The sequence below is a fragment of the Chaetodon trifascialis genome, chromosome 18 (assembly GCF_039877785.1).
Source record: "Chaetodon trifascialis isolate fChaTrf1 chromosome 18, fChaTrf1.hap1, whole genome shotgun sequence".
Classification (NCBI taxonomy): Eukaryota; Metazoa; Chordata; class Actinopteri; order Chaetodontiformes; family Chaetodontidae; genus Chaetodon; species Chaetodon trifascialis.
Window position 1 is genome coordinate 8420322 of NC_092073.1, and position 25406 is coordinate 8445727.

At 41.0% G+C, this 25406-nt stretch overlaps 4 protein-coding genes across 4 annotated transcripts; 1 reads left to right on the forward strand and 3 right to left on the reverse strand.

Moving 5' to 3' along the window:
* Positions 1 to 4290: 4290 nt before the first annotated feature.
* Positions 4291 to 11693, reverse strand: garem (GRB2 associated, regulator of MAPK1). The gene is made up of 6 exons (XM_070985494.1): positions 11321 to 11693; positions 9895 to 10035; positions 9514 to 9644; positions 6648 to 7850; positions 6196 to 6350; positions 4291 to 6028 (listed from the first exon to the last, which is right to left on the reverse strand). The coding sequence occupies exons 1-6, from the start codon at positions 11439 to 11441 to the stop codon at positions 5200 to 5202; spliced, it is 2580 nt and encodes an 859-aa protein (XP_070841595.1). The 5' UTR covers positions 11442 to 11693; the 3' UTR covers positions 4291 to 5199.
* Positions 11694 to 12432: 739 nt separating this feature from the next.
* Positions 12433 to 16441, forward strand: ncf2 (neutrophil cytosolic factor 2). Its single transcript, XM_070985917.1, has 15 exons — positions 12433 to 12640; positions 12855 to 12937; positions 13123 to 13231; positions 13491 to 13625; positions 13819 to 13926; positions 14121 to 14180; positions 14551 to 14594; positions 14737 to 14878; positions 15011 to 15076; positions 15206 to 15260; positions 15415 to 15452; positions 15581 to 15729; positions 15814 to 15925; positions 16130 to 16247; positions 16350 to 16441. Exons 1-15 carry the CDS (start codon positions 12467 to 12469, stop codon positions 16439 to 16441), a joined length of 1485 nt encoding a protein of 494 aa, XP_070842018.1. The 5' UTR covers positions 12433 to 12466.
* A 104-nt stretch (positions 16442 to 16545) lies between these two features.
* dph2 (diphthamide biosynthesis 2) lies at positions 16546 to 20169 on the reverse strand. Its single transcript, XM_070985919.1, has 7 exons — positions 20067 to 20169; positions 19442 to 19618; positions 19152 to 19264; positions 18715 to 18935; positions 17724 to 18404; positions 17015 to 17197; positions 16546 to 16892 (listed from the first exon to the last, which is right to left on the reverse strand). The coding sequence occupies exons 2-7, from the start codon at positions 19589 to 19591 to the stop codon at positions 16765 to 16767; spliced, it is 1476 nt and encodes a 491-aa protein (XP_070842020.1). The 5' UTR covers positions 19592 to 19618; positions 20067 to 20169; the 3' UTR covers positions 16546 to 16764.
* Positions 20170 to 20504: 335 nt separating this feature from the next.
* mcur1 (mitochondrial calcium uniporter regulator 1) lies at positions 20505 to 23940 on the reverse strand. The gene is made up of 9 exons (XM_070986256.1): positions 23549 to 23940; positions 22779 to 22895; positions 22574 to 22677; positions 22183 to 22284; positions 21993 to 22034; positions 21809 to 21880; positions 21639 to 21692; positions 21237 to 21351; positions 20505 to 21115 (listed from the first exon to the last, which is right to left on the reverse strand). Exons 1-9 carry the CDS (start codon positions 23835 to 23837, stop codon positions 21060 to 21062), a joined length of 951 nt encoding a protein of 316 aa, XP_070842357.1. The 5' UTR covers positions 23838 to 23940; the 3' UTR covers positions 20505 to 21059.
* Positions 23941 to 25406: the final 1466 nt, after the last annotated feature.

Below are 25406 nucleotides of genomic sequence, written 5' to 3' on the forward strand. Positions count from 1 at the left end.
TGTGACTGTGTCAACAGATTTTTGTCCCCACAACGTAATACATGGGCACACACACACACACACACACACACACACACACACACACACACACACACACACACACACACACACACACACACCACTGAAAATAATAAAGAAGTTTAGGATGAAACTGCGTGGCATGGTATCAAATAAGCCTGTTCATTGTCATTACTTAAATATTGAAATTACTCTAGGGACTGCGATTCTCTTATTGCTCGAAATTTGTCCATAAGGAACCACAGTTCAGACAGAAACTGTCTATTGAAATTTCCCCCAGGTAAGTTAATAAGTTTTGATACAAAATTATCCTTAAGTAAATTATATTTTCATGTACTTTGTAACCAGCATTTGTTTTATATCACTGTACTGTCGTCTCTCAGGTTCTTGTAGATTGTGGTTTCACCTGGATTGTGGATTATAGCTCTGTCTCCTGCCATAGCCCTGCCTGACATCCACTGCAATGACTACTACTGTTGGTCACGCAAGTTTTTCCTCGCCGCTGTCGCCAAGTGCTTGCTCACAAGGGAATTGTTTGGTCTCTGTAGATGAAGAGATGAAGAGTTTGGTCTGTACCAGCTCTATAGGAAAAGTGTCCTGAGACAACTTCTCTTGTGATTTGGCACAATATAAATAAATCTGAATTGAATTGAATTAACTGCTGATCCTGTGGAATGGGAAGCTTTCATGTACTTCTGCAGTGGTGCATTCAGGGTCAGCGACATTTTAAGTTCGAGCCAATGGATTAGTTAATGCACTCCACTTACTAATGTGCTGTGTGTGTTATATAATTCACTGAGACAAGTGTGTGTGTGTTAGTGAATGAGTCCAAGGAGTCCCTCTGTATGTGAGAGGGCAGATTGACCCTTTATATTGGGAAAAAAAATCTTTAGCGAATGAGCTGTAGAGCGCAACAGAGTCACAAGAGTGCGTAACTATGCAAAACTCTGAAATGAATTGAAAACAAAGCGGTCAACCTCCATCAGTTATTCTTCACTTAATTTCTGCCAAATGAAATCTGAAAAACTTCCGTTGATAAGACTCAAGTATAAATATGTAGAACATTGTTTTCCCAAATTTGTGATTTTACAAGAAAGATGTCAAAGTTTAAGTTAACACTACCCAAGTATTTCCAAGGCTTCTGATTAAAAAAAAAAAAAAAAAAAAACCCACAAAAAAAATACTTCTCAGTCTCAAAAAGCAGAACTGCTGATACCTTTGAACTGTGAGCGTGAACCTGCTTGGTGCAATGCAGGAAACAGCAGCTGCAAGGCTTCACAAAAGCAGAACCGGTGACCTGCTTACTGCCTCCTGAAATACTTCCAAACCGCAGCAAGAGGACTCTCTGCAATTTGTTGGCTGGTTTTGTAATATCATTAGGGTCATTTGGAACGCAACACTATTAAATCAACTAGTCTATAAAGAGAGCACAGATAAATTACACCTTAGTAGGGCCACAACTAATACTAATGCCCATCACTGTTCCCTTGAGCCCAAAGAGACGGCATCAGTCTTGTTTGGATTCTTGAGTCCAAAACCCAAAGATATTCAAATTACTATGATGTTAAGATAAAGAGAAGCAGTCCTATTTGAGGAACTGGACGTAAATTTTTTTCTTGAAATATAGAAAAATGCTTCTTAAAATAGCTGCCAGTAATGACCTGTTCATTGTCAAACTAATTAATTGACTAATTGTCGCAGCTCTAAAACCTGCTACAGTTGAATTACCTGTCAAAGACTTGTTAGGTCCCCTGAGACTGCAGGACAACACTGACCTTGTCTTTAAAATCATTGTCCATCACTCGTCTGTACTTATTCCTACAATAAAATAGCATTTATTAGCCTTTTTATATTGTTAAAGCATTATATTATATAGACAATGGCTGACTTTAACTAGCACCCTTATCAAATAATCATCTCCATCCTTCATTATATGTTGTTTAATGTTGCAGATCCATTTCATCATCCAGGTTTTCTATGACGTTGTGCAAATGTGCAATCTTGAACTAATTCCTTATTTCACAGAAGGAAAAACCCCCCAAAAAGATCAGTTAATCCAATTTTAATAGATTATACAGTCAAAAATAAGGAAACATGAGTTGAGTTTGAAGATAACAGTCCATAACTCAAGATTTCAGTAATGTTGAATACTATTCCAGGTGCTATCAAATGCAGTGTCACAGTCATTTCCCTCTTTGCAGTCCAGAGGTGACAGGCATGGGACTGGGTCGGTTCACAGTTTACAACTCAGAATTACTCCGGTAAAATTACTGACTTGGAAGAATTCCTTGGGCATGCACGATTTCCATCCCCCTGAAATTAACACTGTGGAAACTTCAATACATTTTGCCTTTTATTGTCACTCCAGTGCTTAGCTGTGTCTTTCCCTGGTCTCTCTGTAGTACCATGGCTACTGCATAGGACATTAGGACATTAACCACCAACAGTGTCAAGGGACACGCGCCATCCCCCACAAAACATGTGGATACTGTGACAAAGCTGCAAGGAAATCTGGAAAATTACCCGGACAAGTGGCTTGTTAATGTCATTTCTTGGTCACTGTCCATGTAGTGTGACTGAGGCTTGCAGGTTGTTTTTTTTTTTAAACTCATGACTTAGTGTTATCTTAATGCATGGATTTATAAACCAAAGTATTACAGAATACAAAAACAGAAGTTTGAACATAAGCTTTTTTTTCTTTCAATAAAAATAATTTCAACATTAGTAATCACTTTCTTTAAAAAATTACATTACATTTGCACTTACATAAAAAACAAAAATATCAAGTAAAATATGTAACAGCCCTCTGCACAAAGGGTCAGGGGGGGAAAAAACAGCTGTTGGCCAACAGGTCCGACCTGGGCTGCAGAAAGGCTGTTGTTGCTGAGGCACCTTCATATATCAGCCATACGAACAGTCTACAGATAATGTTCTGCATATGTTCGAGGAGTTAAATAGCTGCATACAGAAATCTGAATCTATATCAGGGTAGCCTGAAGTGGGGCTCGCAGGCCAAAGCTGGCCCGCCATAAGGTTTAACTTGGCCCACAAGAAAAAAAAAAAAATCATAATCGACGGGAACCTCGTACCATTTTGCATCTTAACAACACAACAGGTGTTTTGCTTCTGGCCTGTGGCCCACCATTAAGTCTCAGTTTTGGGGGCCTAAGGGAAAAAGTTTGGGTGCCCCTGATCATGGAGACAGAAACAAAACACACAAACCAGTAAAAAGTTTTAGCCTTCATGCCTCTCAGGGTATACACACAAGATCTTTGCCTGATGTTCATGACAAGAGCCTGACTAAATGAAAACATTAAGCCAAAATCACATCACATCTTTAAGGACTCTTGGTTAAGGCCGTCTTTTACTTGTTTCTCGCATTTTAGTACACTTGTAACACACAAAGGGAACAAGGGGGAGTACCATTTTAGTTTGGAAAAAGCATGTAGTGCATTCATACAATCTTCTCTCGTAGGTTTATAATCAGTGACCTTAGCTGCAGTTAATTAGGCTGACATCTCCAAAGTGCATGATGCATAATTTGTATTTTATGTGGAACGTCATGGTCTATAATCTCTGTTGGTTATTTCCATGTTAGTTTTCGAGGCAGGACGTCATTTTGTTAGGCCGTTTTCAGTTAGAACTAACCTCAAGTTAGTGTTTAGCAGACGTGTTTCAGATTAAAGCTAGTACTTATGTCAACTTTAGATCAAAATGGCATCAAATAGAAATAGGACCTTGCATAAGGACAGTTAACAAATACGACATCTTGCTGCACACGATACACCGTGATAATTCTCACTCTCCCTCTCTTGCTCTTCCTCTCTCACCCAACCGGTCGAGGCAGATGGCCGCCCACCCAGAGTCTGGTTCTGCTCGAGGTTTCTGCCTGTTAAAAGGAAGTTTTTCCTCGCCACTGTCGCCAAGTGCTTGCTCATGGGGGAATTGTTGGTTTCTTTGTAGATAAAAGAGCTTGGTCTGCACCAGCTCTATATGGAAAGTGTCCTGAGACAACTTCTGTTGTGATTTGGCGCTATACAAATAAAATTGAATTGAATTGAATTGAATTGAATTGAATTGAATAATTGTTTGATTTGGTTACAAGCATAGCTCCATGATGCAGATGTGATTCCTGATGGCCGACAAAGCCCAGAGGTTTAACTGTAACACTCCATCTTCTTAAACTAGACGGTGAGCCAGCACTCTTACCTGATATCAGACTGATGTACAGACAGCTGCTTCTCCATTTCCCTTTAAGGGTTTTTTTTTTTACCTACACGCAGTCAAGCTGTAAAATCAAATCATATAGTCGTCTCATTTTTCCCAATTCATTTTGTGGAGCTGCACATCAGAATGATACCGCGGCCTCAAAGACAGGGTTCACTTCCCTGACTGTGAATGTCCACTGATGCAGACCAAGTTTACACCTTAGGAAGAGCTTAAGGGGAGGGGGTTAACACAGGTGTATCTTAACACTTGTTAGCAGGAGCCAGGTCTCCACCTCATTCCGCAGTAGTTGTGGTAGTTTGGAAACTTGCAACAACATTCTCCATCACACCCAAGACCTCGTGAATCTACGAGAACGAATCCCATATGAAAACCAAAAACACGGTGCGCGTCACATTTCTGCAAAACTATAGAATTGCATAATTGACATGTAAGCTTTTTATGACTAATATTTAAGATTAAATACCATATTTTTTGCTTACCAAAATCAGCCAAATTTCAAAGTGTGTATCCACTATACAATGAAAATGTACAGCAAGATATCCTACAGTCCAGTACAGTCTGGTTCCTGTGCTCTTTTAAAAATCCTGGAAATGCTTCGATATCCCCCTTCAGGAATAGAATCATACAACGTCTTTCCTTTAAATTTGTTGGCCTCAATTAGGAATTGTGTGATGACACAAACACTAGTAGGCTTTGGGTCAAAAAAGTACTAAGTAGCTGATGAAAACGTCTTCATGAAAAGTGCTAAATGATTCCATTCAGTTAGTAAATAGCGGTCACGGACTTAAAAGTGGGCTGGGAAATATTACCCAGCCATCGGCCCCACAATGTAGTAACAAGCAAATGAATTCATATTATACAAAAAGAAACTCTTTGTGGCTTGGTGTGCATAGCATATATACTGAAGGCATGACTTCCTCTGCTTTAGAACAGGATTTAGTGTTCTGTTAGTTATATCTTGGGTCTCCACCCGTTTATGAACTGCATGAGTTTCTTCACCTGCAGCTTGCTTAGCTTGAAGTCCTCCGACAGAATTTCCTCAGTGAGCTGCAGGAGTAAATTCCCATCGATCTTCTCAGACACAAACAGAGAAACAATGTCATCCGGCAGGCCGATGAACCTCAGAGATTTGGACACCTCTTCAATTGAGAGACCAGCCAGACTGGACGGGGGCTGCCACTGTGCAGTGGCAGAGATGGATGGACAGTTAGGAGTTAATGAGTTAGAGATGGAATATATCTCTTTTGTGCCCTCTGTTTCCTGCTCACTGTCACAGACTGGGCCCGTCAGTGCATCTGTGCACGTCTTTGTGGCATTTGATTTTGGTGTTCTAGGTGGTAAGATGGGGCAAGAGAGGCTCTGCTTAGTGTTACATTCTTCTATTGGCTTGTCTCTGTACATTTCTGAATTATAACTTGAAGATTTGGTGCAAAACTGATTGAGAGAAGCTTTCTGCAGCCTGAAGTCATTACTGCAGTGTGCGTGCTCTCGGCTGTCGAAGTCCACGAGGCTGGATGAGCAGGTTTTGGGGGTGCTGGGGGATCTCTTTCTGGGGTAGCTGTAGTAGCTTCGACAGCTGGCGGGGAGGAATTCATCCATGCCGTGCGACTCTCCTCCAGTGAAGTTATTTGGCCAAGACAGCCTGGATGACATCCCATCTGATGGCAGGCTACCGCTGGGCAACGTCGTGCTTGGCTCAGTGCTGTTGGATTTACCCCAGTTGCAGGGGTAGCACATGTGCTCTTGTGGGTCGGGTGCCTCTTGCTCAGATGCTCCACTACTGTTGAAAAAATGTAAGACACATTTAGATACACATGATCATAAATTAGCCTTTACATCTAGAATTTTTAAATTGAACTGTCTGATTCTCTTTTGTCTTTTGTGTTGATTTAACGATGTGGAAACTGAAGTCATGTATGTGTGCGATGAAACAATTCCAGTTCTTACATGTTGTGGAGACCAGAAGAGTAATAGGAGAGGGTTGGACTTGGAGACCGAGTCTCTTGCTGACGTGGCTTCGACAGGATCGGCACTGATGGCATCTGTTTCAAACTTCGTGGAGGAATTGGTGGGGCATTCAACAGACGGCATTCTTCCTTCACCTTCAATGGAAATTAATTGGTGTTGAAACTCACAGCAAAACCAACGCACTCACTTTTTCTGTAAAACTCAGGGTGTTAGCACTGCTTAGGTTATCGTCCTTAAGACCAGCATGAAATCACTATCGCAGTGGCGCTGTAAGCTGATGCACCAGCTGTCTTTTTGACCAAGAGGCTGCTCAAGAAGTGTTTGCTCTTGTATTAAGCCACACTTCCTGTTACCACAGTAATCGCAAATGTCGCCAAATCAAGACCGATACCTTATGGACCACAACTTTAAGTGTGACAGATTATACTCACAGCTTCAGACTTGGGTGGGACTGGCGGTGGAGTAAGAGACACATCTGAGCTGGTTACTGCAACAAGAGGACATGCGATGGGGTATGACAGGGCTGCTGTCGTACTGCAGCCATTGTTGATGCCTCTAATCCCCTCACTTAAAGACGATTTTGGGATCTGGCCTCTCAAGTGATCCAACCACAGCTCTTCGTAGGGCAGGTCTGACTTGTTGAGGGATGGCTGTTGGCTTGTGCTGTCCAACAGCTCGGGGAAAAAGTGTTCATTTTCTCCGGAGTCTGAAGGGATGCTATCGGACGGCAGGAGAGCCCAATCTCCACACAGTGTCATACAACCCTGCAAGTTCACCTCGCTGTTCCCGTGCAGGTTGCTGCCATACACACACACAGACAGCCGGTGGAAGGACTGGGTGAGTTCATCCCGGGCGTAGGTTAAAGAGCTGGGAATCTGCATGTGGTTGGGACAGCCGTTGGAGCCGCCGCTGCCTCCGCTGCTTCCACTGCAACTACCATTCCCACTGCTCTTCTTGGGGCTCTTACCGTCATCGTTCCAGTCTGTGCGCACATCCCGGACGGCACGAGAATAGTCGTCTATGTCAAACTGCTCCTGGCAGAAGGAGAACCAGCGGTGTACCATAGTATCCAGCCACAACTCTCCTTGCAGCAGTTCTTCTGGAATAATGAATCTCGGCATGGCCATGTGAAAGGGAAAATGGACGGGGATAATTTTGTTGCTTCGCAGAATGCAGCACACGACCACTGTTTTCGTCTGAATGTTGACCAATTTGTAGCGATGGCCCTCGCGGATGAGGTGAAGGTCATGCTGGTTGCGGGGTGGACTGCTGGGAACTGTGACATTGACCGGAAGGCGGGTTTTCTCCACAATGTTCCTGATGGTGTGCTCGCCGTCCTGCATCTGAAGCTCGAGTGGGCTGCAGGTGCTGAACCTGCCTTTGCACTGGAACGGCAGGCTGATGCTCTCATTGGTGCGGTGGTTCATGCAGATCAAACAAGGCATCTTGCCTCGACCAATCTTACTGATGGAGTTCAGCTTCCCGATCTTTTTGAAAATGGTGTTGAATCTGGATTTTTCCTTGGAGGTTTTGGCATACAGGATCTCAGCCTGACCCATTAATGTCAGTTCATCACCAGTGCTTAGTGTAATGTTGTAAACTTCAGTATCTTCATTGCATTCCCCTGATGCCATCTGTGGAAACACAAATAAATACATTTTAATGGTGTCACAACTTAAAGGTAGGATTTAGTTTAGGGCTGGGCGATTAAAAACGATAGCGATATGTCTCGCGATAGACACGTTATCAATATCAATAAAAAATGCGTTCGATAAAACATTCGATAACTTTTTTTTCTTCGTCGGAAGAAACCTGAAGTTACGAAGCGAGGTTGGTTGCATGAACGAAGGCACTCGCTCTCAGGTAACTGAGCAACGTAGGGAGTAATCGCTAATTAGTGAGAGAGACATGCTAACACGCCAATCATGTAACATTATCAAGTTCGGTTGCGCCATGTTGTTGTCTCACGTGTGATGCTTCGCAAGGAGTGAGATGGGAAATAGAAAGTGAGCGCTGCAGCGAGCGAAGAAATTGTCGATAAAAAGTCAGCTTGCCGGTATGGAGTTTTTTGGATTTTATAAGTCGGACCGTAGTCAGACCAATGTGGTCTGTAACTGTGGACTGTCGTCCCCACCAAGACCGGTAACACCACAAACTTATCTAACCACCTTAGCCGCGCTCACTCTTTGGAGCAAAGCCGTATTCGCCAACCGCAGCACCACCGCACAAGCAGCTGACCACCATGCAGAGGTATCTGCTTCATTGCCTGATGACAAATCATCTAAAAGGCACGAAGACATAACGGAGGCAGTGGCATATCATATAGCTAAAGACATGCTTCACTGAGCACTGAGGAGAAGCCAGGTTATAAACATCTCTTACACTTACTTTTTTTTTTCTTAAGCACACTCGCAATAAAAATATAATTGAATAGTTCATGTATATTTAGAGTAAGAAGAGTGACTGAAGTTGTTCATATGTCTAGGCTGGTTTTATAGTTCAGTCAAGTCTACCTCAGTTTCTGCTATGTTTCCAAAACACTGCACATATCTGAAAACAATTTATTCAGAAGGTGAATCAGCTTGTGAACTTCCTGCACTAAACCTGTAGAAAAAAAGTTCTCAGGTTTCTCTGTTTACATTTTTACACTTTTTTTTTTAACATTTATTATTTAAGTGTTTTCCATGGTTGTGCTGACGTTTCCTTTCCTTTCTGCCTTGATAGCTGAGGGGATTATAATCAGAGGAAGGTTCAATTAAAAATAAAAATGTTTAAATTGAATGTATTTTTCTCCTGGTCCTTATTTTAAATAGGTCATAAAAAATATCAATAATTATCGATATCGACCAATATAAAACACTTATATCGCAATATTTTCAGCCATATCGCCCAGCCCTAATTTAGTAGCATCTTTTTAGCCACAAAACTGGCTAAAAACATGAAAGCCCTCTCTAGAGCCTGTGTTTGGGTTCTCTGGAAACATGGACCCGCTCCCTCTGTAGATACAAAAAGCTCATTCTAAAGGTAACAAAAACAAGAAGATACATTAATGAAAAATATACTTAGGAATATTATATCCAATTTCTGCAAATAGATCCCCATTAATACTACACACTTTGTGAAGTTGAATTTCTGAAAACAGACTAAATTAACTTAAAAATGTCTGTCATTGGGGCACTTAAGGGGAGGATTTCTAGTCTTAACTGGAAATCTGAATTTTTTTAATACCCTCAATGAACATGGCACTGACCATACACAAAAGATATTCATTCAATTCCTTCAACAGATTACATGTACCTTCACATTGAATGTGATTTCTTCCATGACGTACACCCTTTCAGGGAACGCTTTGGCCACCTCCTCCACACTGTTGAAGTACTGCACAGGCTCCTTGACATCTCTGTCCTGCTCCAGTAACTTAAACTGACCTAAAGTAGGAAAAGACATATCAATGCAACTGACAGGGTCAAGCATGGCTGTACTTTTCTGTGCAAATATCAATAAGATTAAGTTTGACATACGGCTTCACATTATTCCAGTGATGTTTCAACACTGACAGATCAAAGCAAAGCCTCAAATTCAAAGCCCATATTGTCGACTGATATATAGACATACCTCATGAAAAGACAGTGTCAAACAAATTCAAGAGCACCGAGCATCCGTGCAAATGTAGCTCACCTTCATAGTGCACTGGGATCTCAATTTTGGGCCCAATGACATAGTGTCCCTCCTCCAGACTGTGAGCAGTAATAGTTGTCCACTGACGGCAGGAATGAATCAAGAGGTAGTCATTGTCTCTGAGCCCTTCAACCAACTGGCCTGCAGGAACGAAAACAACAAGCAGAACAAGGATTATGCCTCAGGAAATATTGTAATACTGTAATGTGCAACAGTCGTACACCAACTTTCGGAGGAAATTCTGAGGTAGTTGCTGCACCTTTAGCACAGGCAAAATCTTAACTTGCATAAAACATCAACTATCACGTAACATATGAAACATCATTTGACTGTTGCATCATGACATTTGCAAAATCTAAAATTAATACTACCAGTTTTACACGAGTAGTGACACATTTAGTCTCTGTGTTTTTAGCATATTGTATTAACTGGCCTGATGTGGGTGATGGCAGCAGAGAAATTAGCTCATAGGGTCCAAGGCTGGGAAATATTTTAAATGATTATCCCAAACAATAAAGTAAGCATCCTGAAAACTGATATGATTACTGTTTCTTTTTTTTCCACCACTTGTGAGCTTCACGGGCTGCTCCACTCAAGCCAAGGCATTGGATTACTGAGCACACTGAAGTCATTATCCTCCATGGAGAATGACTAATGACCAAATCAATGTCTCTCTAAAACTCAAGCATTGCCATTTAAAAAGTACTGTGCACCACACACTTAGCAGGGTGTGACAGAAGATGGGAAGATAACGAAATCAGCTAGGACTGATTTCATAATGGCTTCATTTCAAAGTGCAGGCACACAATGATAAGCGTGTTTGTTAGTACACAGCTGTCAGACAACACAGCTGATGTGGAGATAAATCCCCTGACCCCATAATACAATCATGTGTAGTTTTGTACTAGGTTCATCTGCATGTAACGTTACTATTTTGCTTGACCAATCCTACTACAATTGGCACTTTTAGCCCTTATTTTCAATGACATTACGCTGCACGTGTGCCCTAATGCACACGCTTTCAACTAGTCACTGTGTTGCACAATGGACAGTCTTCTGATGCTTTTATATCTCTTCCCGAACATGACAATTCATTACTGTCATGACAGTAGCTGCTTTTACTGACTTGCTGCCTTCACTGACATGGCTGCAAAGTGACACCAGAGAGGTTACAGAAAGTAGCACTGACTGACTTAACATCGTTCCTGGTGAGATTTGCACGAGGGACGCCAGCGTTTACAGATAAACAGGCAAATTCAATCACTAGAAAATGGCAACTAATACAAAACATGTTAGACAATTTCGATGACAATTAAGAGGACGCGCTGAAAAAAAAAAAATCAACAGCAAATACTGTCTTTCAAACGGCAGCTAAGTTAGCAACTTAGCAGCTAGCAAAAGAAAATAGCAACAGAAAGTTACAAACCGTTATCCAGCTTGACAATCTGGGGCAGCCTGTAAGCGCTGACAAATTGATCTAATGGTAAAGACGTCGTGCTCCACGTAACATCTTTTAAATTGTTGTACAACATTGTTCCAAGGTCCATTTTGCTAGCTTACATTAGCCAACTGGGGAGCTAGCAATGTGTAAACAAACACGATCCCAAACGGCTACACTAAGCTAACTAACTTAATAATATATCAGCTCTCCATGTACAGCTTTACATTTGGCACGTTTCTTATTAACTGTCGCATTTGCCTACGTGTCATTAAGGTCCATAGTCTGATAATGTAGCAGAGGCATGTTTGTTTAGCTAGCGACGGCTGCATCAAGGCAACTATTCCAGAGTTAACCAGGCGAGGAACGGAAATACGTATTTTCCTTTTAAAATAAGAGCATTGCGTGTTTCGAGGTATACATAATAGTGAACAAGGTTGAACACAACAAAACTTTTTTTTGTGAAATCTTACAGGTGCTTTAGAATACACAGTAAGATATTGTGTGCTAGAGCGCATGGTATTTTCTTATGGTCAATTGGCTGTTTACAAGCGACGTATTTTATTCAAAAGAATTTAGCGGAAGTTTTACTTTTGTGCCGCATGGCGTGACGCCAATGCTGATAGCGGAAAAGACAAGACGGTAGACTCAAGACAGCCTGTTCCAAAATAAAACTCCACCAGTGCTCCACATGTAAATCATGATGAAAACAAACACTTCTCGTTTTCCAGCTGGCTTGTCTCTGTGTACTTCTAATACTTCTTTTTACGCTTTCTGTATGTCAACACTCCATCAGCCCTCTGCAACCTCCTGAGAAACAGACTCATAGAGCTGTGTCTTCCTCTGGGGAGATAAATAATGTACCCCATTTATGATGTATAACCTGTTCTGTTCAAGGGCAGAAAATGACATGGGACAGTATAGCAAGACATACACTAACACACACACATACATACACTGAATCACATGGGGGGACAAGCAACAACCACTGGACCTTAACACCTGGTGGTGGTGCAATGTACATGTACCAACAATGACACTGTCATCATCATCACACTTCCTGATCTCCCTGGTATAAATAAGAAGAGCTTCCTGAATCTGGTCTGTACCTCAGTGTACTCCTTTCCCACAACTATGTCTTTTCTGAACACCCTGCGGCAGTGGGATGAGGCTGTAACTTGTGTTGACAGAGAGGATTTGTCAGAAGGACTCAGGATTTTCCTGTCTATCCAAGAACCAAACTCTAAAATTTGTTTTGACATTGGCTGTCTCCATCTTCTTAACCGAGACCTGGATGCTGCTGAAAAGGTATGGCTGACTCTCTCTTGGTAAAATGCAAACTACATTACACAGAAATATTTTGTAATATCGCTCATCAAAAAAATCAAATCTTTACATGTACTCGATAAAATGCGGTGATATGTTGCAGTGCGAAAGTGCAAGTCACTGAGAAAGAAGAAGTAGAGTTTACTGTTTCTGTTTCCTTCTAGAGGAAGTTACTCTATTTTCTAATGTTTCTCAGGCCTTTGATTGCAGCATAGGCAAGGATGAGCATTTGGCTGTTGCCTTCTTTCAAAGAGGAATCACATTTTACAAAAAGGAGAGGCAAGACACACCAATCATCTCAATAAAATGGCCACATTCATTTTTCATGTTTAACACTGTGATTGAAAAACATAACTACACACTCTGTGTGTCACAAAACGTGATTCCAATCACTGCTCTTATTTTTGCAATCTGTGTGGTTTATTACACGCATAAGTAACTAACTGGATTATTTCTATTCAAAGGTATGAGGAGAGTTTATCTGATTTCCAGCATGCCTTCAGAACACTAAGAGGCAACCAGCTGATAGATTACAAAGCTCTTGGCCTCCGATACAAATTATATGCATGTGAAGTAAGTACTTAAGTTTTTTTTTTTATGTCATTTACAAATTATTAGACTACTTATATGCCCTATGCATATGCCCTAGTGACTAATTTGATGTTAAAAACCAATGGTTCAAAACCAGTTTGTTTTCATTTGGTGCTGTTGATGTCAGTCATTCTCCTTTAAATGCTAAAAAAAATAACAGAGGCTCAGGTATTATTCTCAATTCTCTGGTGTGCATGAGGGATTAAAATAGTGACAAGCTCCTAAATGCTTCCTGACACAGGTTCTCCACAATATGGCCCTGGCTGAGGCTCAGCTGGGTAACTGGGAAAAAGCCCAGGAAAACCTTGTGAAGGCTCTCGACTACAAAACGGAGGCTAAGCTCAATATCATCGACAAAGCGCTGCAATCCACCCTGGTCAGTTAACACGTAGTCAGTACAGTCATGACAAAAACTTGGAATTTACCTACAAGTAACATATTTTGTTCAGTGATTTGATACCTTTAAACGGGATCATATTCATGATGAAGAATAAGAATACAGCTTTTTGTCAGAATTGTAGAAAGAAATGCTTGATGAATATTATCCCGTGATTCAATTTCACCAACAGAAGCAGAAACTTTTCAAACCTGTCGAGTTCCCGTCAAAAATGCTATTCAAACCAAATAAGCACTATGTGGCTGAGCTGGAGAAGAAGGACTACCTGGGCAAAGCCAAGGTAATAGTTTTAGCTGGTACTCATTATTCATGACTGTGATATGTACTGCTCATCTAATTCAGTAAAATGTCATTCAGTCACTTAATCAGTGATTTTGTCTTCATACACTACTTGCCTTACTTGATGAATAAATGTGAGATCACTTTGCAGAAAACACTCATTATATACTGACATTTGTTCTTTGTTGTCTCCAGGTTGTTGCCTCTGTTGTTCCTCAGGACCAATTCTCTGGATTTGCCCCATTACAGCCACAGGTGACATATGGGCTTTTCTTTGGCAAGAAAGGAAACAACAAAACAATCTGATGACAAAGAAATCGGTGTGCTATTATGCTCACATCTGGTGCATCAAAAATATTGTATAAATCCAAAATTTCAAAGCCTTAAGAAGCTCTAAATTATCCATCGTCAACTTTGTCTTGGTGACAATGATGCAAGGCAACATTGATGAATCACATGCTGCATTATATTTAGGCATTCACAACATTTTTTGCCCTATCTGACCATCAAGAGCTCTCAATGTAACACCAAGTGATGAATGTAATGCTGAGCTGCACCAACTACATCTGAAAGCATGTTCAGCACCACTGATCGGATGCTTTGTGTTTTTGTTCACATCTGGCAGGTCAAAGACGGTCCAACTCGCCCAAAAGAACCTGAGGTTCTAAGGTAAAACACTCACTGTGACGTTGTGTAAATGTGATGCTCTCTATAGGGGAAAGCATAAAGCAAAAAATGCTGAATCATTGTGTTAAAGACTAGTGTTCCAGCAGGTCTCTTGATGCCGTGTGGATGTCTCCTGTCTTCACAGAGCTTTAGAAGGAGAACCACACACTGTCCTGTTTGAGTTTGTCCCTGAGACCAGTGATGAGTTGGCTGTAGTGCCCGGCAACATTGTGTTTGTACTGCAGAAGGGTGACGACAACTGGGCGTCTGTGGTCTTCAACGAAAGAGTGGGTAGACTGTGCATCTGTGTTTTTCCTTATAGGAAACATACATCCATTCTATTATTCATGCCATATTAAGAGAGTTGATATCATGTTGCTGTCAGTTGAGAGTATTGATCATTGGCATGTAAATTACAGAGGGGACTTGTTCCATATAATTATCTGGAGCGTTTGGAGATCTCCTTGGCTTCCAAACAGAACGGGGTAAAGAACTGACTTTCTTATTTTTCTATGAAATGTGTTTTTTTTGTTAAAGTTTTGTAGTGTGCTGCAATTGCATCTTTAGAAATGTACTCTGAATGCCATTATTTTCATTGTATTAACCATGGACAGGGGATACCTAAGTCTCCAAGTCGAGAACCACCGGCCAGACCTGAAAGAAAACAAGGTAGACTGATCTGACGCAGTTTAAGCAAACTAAAATAAAACCTTCTCCAACTCTAGTCTGTCATCAGAAATACTCCAACAAAAAGATCAAAAAGAAAGCATTTGCAAATACAATTTGATCCATATAACAACACTTTCTTTAATATGTATTGAAGGTGTTACTCGTAATAACAGCAGTGGAAACACACTTCAGGTATGTGGAGTCCTTGCTCATGAATATGATGCACCTTTAAACCACAAACATGTGAAGTGTTTCAGGTTGGATCTGCTTTTGATTTTTGACCACCTCATTTCACCGATGTGTCCTTTCATTAATACCAGGATGCAGAGTCTGCTAACAATTCATATATTGTCAAAGTCCGATTCACATTCACCTTTGCTGTGTCTGTGCCACCTGGGTCTCCCTATGCCATGCTGATTGAGAAAATCAGTAAGAAACTGAATGTACCGTCTACTGCAATCATCCTGAGGTATGACACACATTTAAGGAAAAAATCCAGTTTAATATTATTTTGTGCTACTGACAGAGAACAAAATTCAATCCTTCTGTTAAGTGTAACCTCCGAGGCGAATGCACAAAGTGTAATCGATGCCAACACGGAAATGGAAAGTGTGTGGAGTGGTGCCAGCGGCAGGCGCATCACCCTGTGGTGTCACACCAAAGAGGTAAGTACGTGATGATCTGCTGCCTCACAAAAGTTATCCTGTACAAACAAACTAAGATTTGGACGCCACTGTGTCATCAGTCATACAGATGCGTTTCATCCTCAGTCATGGTGGTTCAGTCGAGTATATCTGTAGCACACCAGAGCAAGACAGACATGACTTCAAGGTCAGAGAATGATATCCGTGTGCCTTCTGTGTTTATAGCAAACTGATGGAAAGCCACAGACTGAGATCCACTTGGTGGCTCTTCATTCCTATGAGTCGTCAAATCCAGAGGATCTCAATTTTCTTCAGGGCGATACGATCACATTCATCTCTAGAGGTGAGACTCCGTTCTTTCGTCCATATGCATCCCAAATATTTAAAATAGTGCGACTTGTCCAGGAAACATGATTCTAATTTGTAATTTCTTCTTTTTCTTTAGTTAACCAGGACTGGTGGGAGGGGCACTGTAATGGGAACACTGGTATATTTCCTGCATCCTTTGTGGAAGAAGTTCCTGTCAATGACCAGTAGACTGCATTCATAAATGTAAGCCAGAAAAGATACTAAAGCCAGTAATACAATGAAGAGGTCAAAGCAGAAAGTAGTCAATTTATAATTAATTACATTTGATGAATCAGGGTCTACATATTCTTTATTAAGAGTATTCTTTAACATATATTCTTTAAAATAAACCTCTTCTTCATGTGACAAGTTGTAATGTTTGGACAAAATCACAGGTTAGATTCTGTGATTCAGTGAAGTAATGCACAAAGCCAGTGACGCCTATTATTACTTACAGTTTCCAGCAATGACAAGCAATGTGCTGTTAATACCATGATAAGATACTGGATATGTCATGAAGGTGTTCCTTCCTCTTCATAGGCGATAGCTATGCCTTTCCTGCCCTTTCCTGCCTTCACCACCGGCGTCTCTCCCAACTTCTGCTCTAAGCCACGCCAGCTTCGTTCTGCCAGGAAAGATGCTGAAAAGACAAAGTGTACATGTGTGGTGTAGCCAGTTAGAAGTGTGTGTGTCTGTGAAGTTCTACAATAAACTCATGGACGTATGGAAATTGAAGCAAATGGTGTCATATGTGAAACACACCAGCTGAGTTGGTGTTAGCTACAGTCAGCGTCTGGTTCCTGAGGACCACAGAGGAGCCACACGAGGACTCTGCAGGCTCACTGAGCAGCAGATTGTGGCTTCGCAGAGCTCCTGTGATTAAAGACACGTCGGTCTCCTCGTCCTCCTCCTGCGGATCAGCCAAAGGCACATGGCTCTGTCCACCTGGTGCAAGTTTGAGATGGAAAGAAAAAATTAGACGCAGCAAAAGACTTCAACAGCCTTCATTAGGGTACTGGTGATAAAAAAATGGAACAGGCTCAACATTTTCAGATATATGTGTGTGCGTGTGTGTGTGTGTGTGTGTGTACATACTAATGGAGTAATGATATTCACTGTAGCCTCCCATGGACATATTTGAAGAGGAATGAGAAACTTCCAACTCTATGGTGATGTCTCTATTTTTAAATAAAGCCTACATAATAGGCTGAAGTCGAATTATAATATAAGCAAATTTTACACGACACATTTGGTAAGTAGAGCAGAGTTATTGTCCTCTCCATACGGCAACTTTATGACGCACTGCACCGCACTAAAGCCATCGTTTTTATTAATCCTGCGAGAGAAGACTTAAATTAAAGAGAGTCTGAGCCCCCTACAAAACATTTCCCACTTTTGGCCCAGCTTATAATTTTCTTCCAGTCCCTAAACATAAAAAAGTTGAGAAACGTTGAATAAATCCCAGCCTAACCTGGCAGCAAATGTCGAAAGTCTGTGACATACTCCTCTGACCACTCCCTCTTCTTGTTGCAGGCCACCTCCATCTCAAATGGTGTTACTACAGGTTTGTAGAACTCACTTGAGTCCAGCAGGGAGTTCTCAGGACACGCGATTAACACAAAAATGTCTATTTCCAGAAAGTTCGCTAGTTTGGGCACGTTCAGTTTCCCCATGGCAAACATGTAGCTCTTCTTGCCGGCTCTGTGGATGGTCTCCTTCAACTGCTGGATGATGGCGAGGTAGTCGGCTACTCCGAGCGTGCCAACAAGGATGCCAACCACATTGGCATCTTTGGCTCTTTCTATGGCGTAATACCGCTTCATCAGTGTACGGTTGATACTGACTGACTCAGTCCTCCCTGTCATTGTTTGGGGGTCAAAAGAACAGAACGAGCAGCGATTCCAGGTCATCATGAAGTTCCTCAGGGTTGCTCCCTCTTGGCCAACATAGAATACGCTGTAATCCGCAATGCTTGAACCACTCTTCAAGGAGAACTGTCTTCCAAACTGAGAGACAACGTCTCGCTCTGACAGACAGGTGTCATTATGGGGTCTTTTAATCCAGCCATGACTGTAGCACTGTTCCCCTTCAACAACAAGTTCTGAGGTGACGAGGTTTGGATACTCTGACGAAAGTAAGGTGTGAAGATCATCTGGAAAAAATGAAACAACATGTGTTTACTGACAGGAAATCCTTAACAAACCTTTACTAAGCCAAGATGTGAACAAGTAAGAGAACAGTTCTTTCTCCCTTAACTGAGGATGTTCTGAATTAATTTGTTGTACTATTCATCTTCAACTTGAATTCATTCATTTTCATGAAAAATTACACACAGTGATCCGAATGAGGATCGGTTAAATAAACACAGATATCTACCTAATATAATGGCATAAATATATAATATCCTAATCCTCTGTCACACATCAGATAAAGGAGAGCTGGGGCTTTGCAGACTCGCTTACTTATGGCATGAACATAGTTGACATCATAGAGGAGGATGATGTGACTCTGCGTGTCCGGGTAGAGTTCTCTGAAGGAAGAGGTGCACTTCTCAAGATCCACCGGTCTCCTCTCAAAGACGTACATCAGGGGCAGCCTCCTGGACGGGCTGAGGCAAGCGCTGCCATAGTGCACGATGCAGTCGGCTCCGACATGCTCTGCTGCGACCTCGTCCACGCAGCAACTGCTCAGGAAATAACAATACCTTGTAACAAGCAGTCAACTAAATCACATAAAGCTTTTAACTTAGTCACAGTGGCAAACGCTTGTATTTGTCAAGTCCAGTGAGGCACTAATGACACCTGCTCTTAAGTATATAATCAAGTATCACGTGTCTGCACTGGATCCTGTGCACTATTAAACCAAGTAAGACTTTTCTCAGGTGAGCCCAGTGTGTTACCTGCCATAGGATGTATCTCCCAAAATAAAGGGCTTGGCATTGCTGTGTCTCTCAATCTCCACTGCTACTGCCACTGAATCCGCCAGAAGCACATCCGGAAACTGCAGAGCAACCTGTGAACATTCAACACTTTAGACAAACAACTTTCCAACTGATCTAACAGCATCTGTTCAACTTAACAGCCAATCAAAGAGCTTTTCAACAGGAACTCTGTTGTCCTTTCATGCTTTAGCTCTGTATACCAATTGGACTGAAATGTTTACATGACTAAAAGTGAAAATGATGCTCACCTTTTCAAACTGACGCTCACTGATGAAGTCGCAAGTCTTCTTTATCTGATACAACTCCTCAAGTTTTTCCAGAGGAGTGTTTGTCTTCACCGTTACGTCCACAAGGCGCTGAATTACCGTTTCCGAGCTGCTGCTGAACGCATCAGCCATTATTGCGAAGGAAACACTCAACAGTGCCTGCAAAAATACAATAAACTACATTTCAGGATATCAGCTGCTAACAAAGCAATCTAATGGAAATATACGTAACATTTCTGGAATCCTGAATCGTTTCTTCGGCAGCGAAAAATGCGTCTGACTGAACTAAAGTGAGGTATATTTACTCATCCAGCACATTCAGGAATTACTAAATTTATCTTCACGATGTAGCCACCCACTTGACTACATTGCCAAACGAAAGCTATGGTATTTTCTTCTTACACATATCGTGTCAGATATGGTTAACCTTTCCTTAAATTAGCGTTATACAACTGACATTACCATAGCGTTAATGTTACCTCATCGAAATTAGCTTAGCTGTTAGCTGCTTTGCTCCACAGGTCTGTTTAAAACGTGACTCAGCACAAACTATCATTTACAGTTTATGGCGTATTATACTTGCATTGCCACATACATATAAACTTACAATTCAATGTCATGGGAGTAATTGCTGACGAATAAACGCTTCCTTGACAGCTACACACGTGTACACAATACTACTTATATTACTGCAGTCACACTAGGACAAACACTTCCGGCTCAAATATTTTTCAAAGTAAAAGCCTGGGTTACCCGCCTGAACTGCATGCCTCTTTAGCTGTTTCTTTTCCTGGCGTTATTTACCTCAAGTCAAAAAAATAAAATTCAAGTCACGACTAAAATTTACTCAATCCTCCAAATCACTGAGTTGTGATACACACTGATGGATTATGAATATATTTTGCAACTCAGAAGAGATACAGCAAATCAGCATGTGCTTAAAGAAGACTGGAGCATATTGACATGACCAGCTCCATCAAACGTATCCCTACACTAAATCACATCATCACAGGAAAGAGACACTTCATTTGTTGGCACAATGTTTACATTTGTTTACAATCAATTTTATTTAAATAACATCAGTAAATTAATCATGTTAAAACATTTCTGAAACCACAAGGCAGAAAGATAGATACAAGTTAAATATCTGTGATAATATGGAGTGGTCAAGAGTCACTCTAACCCCTCCAAAATTTACAGCTTAATATACACATATACAAAATAAATTACATAAAGATTCAAACAGCATTATCTGAATAAGGGGTCAGTATTTAATTGTCTGCACATCTTTTTTAAATTGAGGGGACAATAAATCAGAATAAAATTGGTCCAACCAAATGTTTTTAATAATAAGTACATTTATCAACAATGTTTCCAGCATCCAAAAATAACAACGGGTAGCTAAAAATGACTGGCCTCAGCTCCGAGGATTCATGTAATTTAAGAGTCAAAATCTCATTATTCAAAAAAACTAACCTGCTACTTCTGAGATAAGAACAAGATCGCACCAGTAAATGCAAACTTTCCAATATCAGAGAGAAGATATACAGAAAGTTCAAGTGTTGCCAGGGTTAAATGAAAATCATAATCATAGTCCTGTTTACATCCAAATACGATAGAAACCCAAGACCACAGTGAGACAGGTGAACACTGAGCCTGAAAGAGGAAAAAACATGGATCAGTCATCAGTCTAGGGGGGTTTTAGGTCCATGCAGCTGTAATTATTTGAGCTCTCAAGGCTGTGAATGCTGATTCTGATTGGTTGCCGTGTCCTTACCTGCAAGGTATTTTATAGTATCCAGCTTATGAGACTCTAACATGGTTTTTAGACCAGCCACTTCAGTGTCTATCTTCATGTTGGTCTGAGTTAAATGCCGATCTTGCTCTGCAGTCTGTAAAAGAGTCAATGAGACACAGGTATTAAAGGTAAACCCAGCAAAGACCCACCAGACGTTTAGAACAGACAGCGCGAAAGCTTTGATGGACTGAGAAGAGGCCAAACTGCTTTTGCATTAAAGCAATCACAGACAGCCATTATTATCTTATTATTTATACTTTAATAAAGCATTAATGAATGTAGGGAACAGGTCATCTGACACCGACTGCATCACAGTAAACTAAAAATGAGATGTGATGGCACAGGGAAAATGGACTGCAGGTGAACTGCACATATACAAACCATTTCCATAATTTCAGTCCGCGTTTCTAGCAGCTTCTTTTCATGCTCTGCTTTCTGAAAAAAGATAAATGTTTGATTCAAAAAAGGCATCTTAAAACATCACGTTTCGATCATGAAGTCATCTGTGATTCCACGATGAAAAAAGAACCGCTGACAGAAACAACACTCACCAATTCTTTTACGCGGCTTTTCTCCAAATTCATTTCCAAAATAGTGTCTGAGCGAACTTTATTCATAATATCCTGCAATGTGGCAAAGGAGAGTCACGACAACACTGCTGGTTGCTAAAAACATCGTCTTCTACAGTGAAACTTGGACATAAACTGATCTGAGTAGATCAGAATAATCACTTACAGCCAGCTGGACCTTGAGCTGCAACAACTGGATCTTGAGTTTCTGGGAGGAATGTTAAAATACGGAAAGTCATATGAATCAAAAACTGAACATCAATATGAATTCTGGACGACGGAGGTCACCAGATCTCCTGCACAGCTGCAGTGCAACAGCTGCTTTTGGAAAGCAGCCTGCTGATGAACACACTGACCTCGTTTTCTGCCAGTAAAGTAGAGAACTCGCTCTTCTCAAGGATTATCATGTCCTTCTTGACGGCTGCTATCTGAGACATCACACGCTGCAGCATGATCTCCTGCCAAAAATCACACAAACAGTACAAACTTTAAAGAGCAACAACACTAAAAGGACACTGTAATTCTTCTCATGATTCCTCAGATTGCTCTTCTTCACATTCAAATATATGATGGTTATCGTGTTAACGTGCTGCTGCTGCTGACGTGCTTTGACATGTTTCATAAATGTGCTGTGGAGGTTAAACAGTGATCTTGGCTCAGTGACCTTCACAGGACTCGAGGCACAGGTGAAGAAACACACAGGTGTGCTTACAGTAAATGTACAATACAACTCCCGCACAGGCTCACCTGCTGCACTTTGGTCACCATGTCATTATAGATGACGTCCATGTTCGAGTTTGTCATCCTCACCAGTATTTTAACCAATGCCTCAGCCTGCTGAGTGGTGAAACCTGTTCATGAAAAATGTTTATTTGTGAGGAAAATCAATGGCTAGTTGTGAACAAAGCATGAATATTGTGACATTTGTCTGAAGTAACAAAAGAAGCCAAACCATTTTCCTCAAAGAGTCGTACCACGGCATGAGTATCAAATAAAAGCCTCCCGCTCTCAGACTTGGGTTCACCTGGTCTCAAGTCATACTGGAAGACTCTGATGGAGGTGCTGAGCTCTGAAATCAACCATAAGTACGTATTTGTCAATAATAACTGTAGACATTTCTGCATGGGTAAAGACAGGTTGGACCAAAGTCACAAACATCAACCAGATAGTTAACTTTATAAACATTCATATTCAAAAACACAACAATGACACTTTGTGATGGTGACACAGCTGGAAGAATGGGAGGCCATGTGGTATATTATGTGAACACAGCATGGGATGTGGGCAAAGGTTTCTATTGTAAACATTTAGCATCAAGGTCTGCCTTTGAGCTGAGGGAACTGCAGAAGTTAGTGATTGCTGGGTAACAGCAACATCTGCATTCAACAGCCGCAACTGATGCGTCTGTGGTTCAGATGGTGTGAGGAGGACTTTTATTTTGAAATTCAGAATAAAGAGGCATATGAAGGGACGCCATGCAGACTGTTATTACTGTGTGTATGACAGGTGTTACAGTATGTGTGGTCTTCACGGTGCAGATTCAAAGTAAAAGATGTAAAGGGCACGTAGCTGTTCATTCAAGAAAAACGTACCTTTCACATGCGCCACTTGTGTTACGTCCCTGCTTTCAAGCACAAACTGAGTCTTGAAGTCTTTAAATGTCTTTTAGACCTTTGTCCCGCAGCTGCCATATTTGCCCCGTTAGTAAAGAGAGCTCGTTACCTCTTGCGGACATCTGAGTCACTGCAGACAGATGCTTAATCCTGAGTCCAGGAGCTCGCCTCCTTCTCCATAGCGGCTTCTCCGGGTCGCTGAAAGGAGCAGCGGTGACACAGCGGTCACAGGGCGTAGTGTGGACCGCCGCCAAACTCGACACGGTCGAGCTGTGAATGACCGACTGAACTGGCACAAAACTGATTATTCTGCTTTGACTAAAACAAACGTCATGCCACTTTTCTGGGAGGTTGACTCCAAAAACTTTGGATCGTGAGTGACACTGTTTAAGCACCATTGTTGACGCTGATGTTCCACCAGCAGCTGCACTTCCGTCTGAGAAAGTCTCGAGACTCGTCCCCTCTACTGCGTCTGCATCGTAACTTTTTCACCTCGCCTTTGCCGCCCTGTCGTCAAGGTAGACACAACGGCAGGCAGAGATTGGAAGTTCTAACTTCCGCTCATTCCCTTCAAAATAAAGCCTCAACGCTTCTTGCGCCGTTGTATTGGTGTGGCAACATATCACATTGACTGGGAGATGTCAAACTTTGCTTAATAAAACTAATTGAACGTGAACGATCTCATTCACCATACAACACAGGGTAGGCCCACCATTCATTTACTGTAACGCACAAAATAAATAAATAAATAAATAAATAAATAAAATAAAATTGAATTCACTTGTTTTTGTACATATATGTGTTTATAATACAGAGGTATGACATTGGGAAGTCTGTAATTTGTCCCTAAAAGTTTGATGAGCAAAAGTGAACACATTTTACAATATATATTGCATTGGTATATAATATCAAAATATTGCATAATTGTAATAAAATAAAATAAAGTTCAGTAAACAATACTGTTAAACAAGACTCATGCTGCATACACATTTTGCACCAAAGGAGTTACACAAAAATGAAGGAAACCTGGTTTACTCAGGACCATTTTCAATCACAAACTACAGTATATTTTAGGTTGGACAACCATTTAAGCACCTCTTGGTGTTCTATAATGAATCTCTTAAACTTTTTAGCTTTTAACTGTAGCGATTTTTCATCTATAACTCAGGCATACATTGTATACAATTTGCTTAGTAATATAATCATAACTTGGGTCTTCAGTGATGTTTTTTGTCTTTGATAGTTCAGATTCGGACTGGATTTCCTCAACATCACAATCATAATAACAATAATAATAAGTTGTGTCTCTCCATGATCAGTGGTCATTACAATCTGTTACCATGTTTGTATATAGTGTTTTCTGATCATCATGATATACAGTAGTTCTTTTTTTGAGATATTAAATAAAAAAAGAGGTTTTCTCAAGATCACGAAACATTGCATTTTTCCTGTGATCATCAGAAAATGAAATAAACATCAATATCTTCTGCAGCCTCCTATATTAAAGCATTCTGCATTGTTCATATTGTACTTGCTCATAAGGGTTTACTTACATGATGCCCAGTTTTGTCTGTTTGGAAAGCTTGATACAAACCTTTAAATGATCTCACCTTGTATGGGTGTGTAAGGTTTCTGCAGTGATTGGTTAGAGTGTGTGTCCTCTCTATCAGCCTGTAGATGGACCCTCTGCTCTGCTTTGAACATGGTTGAGTTGGGGAGGAAGGGGGCAACTTTGAAAGCTGTATTTACGAGCCACAAAGACCACTTGCTCAGCACGCATTTAACCTTCTCATTGCCCGCAGTTGTGGCTACTTTTAAGACATTATAAGGTTTGAAACACATATATCTCATAAGCCAATACTGTACTGACCTGTTTGAAAGGTAAAAAAAAAGCAACAACAGTAGATTGAGTACATTTATACCTGTTGCTTCACACTTTACCAAGGTGCTAACCAATAAAAATGAAT

Excerpts from the sequence above, each read along its gene's own strand:
- garem (XM_070985494.1), bottom strand. The coding sequence starts at position 11,441 with ATGGACCTTGGAACAATGTTGTACAACAATTTAAAAGATGTTACGTGG. Across the intron at positions 10,036-11,320 it reads GATTGTCAAGCTGGATAACG|GCCAGTTGGTTGAAGGGCTC; the intron begins GTTTGTAACTTT and ends TCGTTCCTGCAG. Across the intron at positions 6,029-6,195 it reads TCTTCTGGTCTCCACAACAT|TAGTGGAGCATCTGAGCAAG; the intron begins GTAAGAACTGGA and ends TTTTTTCAACAG.
- ncf2 (XM_070985917.1), top strand. The coding sequence starts at position 12,467 with ATGTCTTTTCTGAACACCCTGCGGCAGTGGGATGAGGCTGTAACTTGT. Across the intron at positions 15,261-15,414 it reads CAGACCTGAAAGAAAACAAG|GTGTTACTCGTAATAACAGC; the intron begins GTAGACTGATCT and ends TATGTATTGAAG. Across the intron at positions 16,248-16,349 it reads GATCACATTCATCTCTAGAG|TTAACCAGGACTGGTGGGAG; the intron begins GTGAGACTCCGT and ends CTTTTTCTTTAG.
- dph2 (XM_070985919.1), bottom strand. The coding sequence starts at position 19,591 with ATGGCTGATGCGTTCAGCAGCAGCTCGGAAACGGTAATTCAGCGCCTT. Across the intron at positions 19,265-19,441 it reads GTGAGCGTCAGTTTGAAAAG|GTTGCTCTGCAGTTTCCGGA; the intron begins GTGAGCATCATT and ends GAATGTTCACAG. Across the intron at positions 16,893-17,014 it reads AGCTAACACCAACTCAGCTG|CATCTTTCCTGGCAGAACGA; the intron begins GTGTGTTTCACA and ends TTGTCTTTTCAG.
- mcur1 (XM_070986256.1), bottom strand. The coding sequence starts at position 23,837 with ATGGTGCTTAAACAGTGTCACTCACGATCCAAAGTTTTTGGAGTCAAC. Across the intron at positions 21,881-21,992 it reads AGCTCAAGGTCCAGCTGGCT|GATATTATGAATAAAGTTCG; the intron begins GTAAGTGATTAT and ends GCCACATTGCAG. Across the intron at positions 21,116-21,236 it reads TACTATAAAATACCTTGCAG|GCTCAGTGTTCACCTGTCTC; the intron begins GTAAGGACACGG and ends TTCCTCTTTCAG.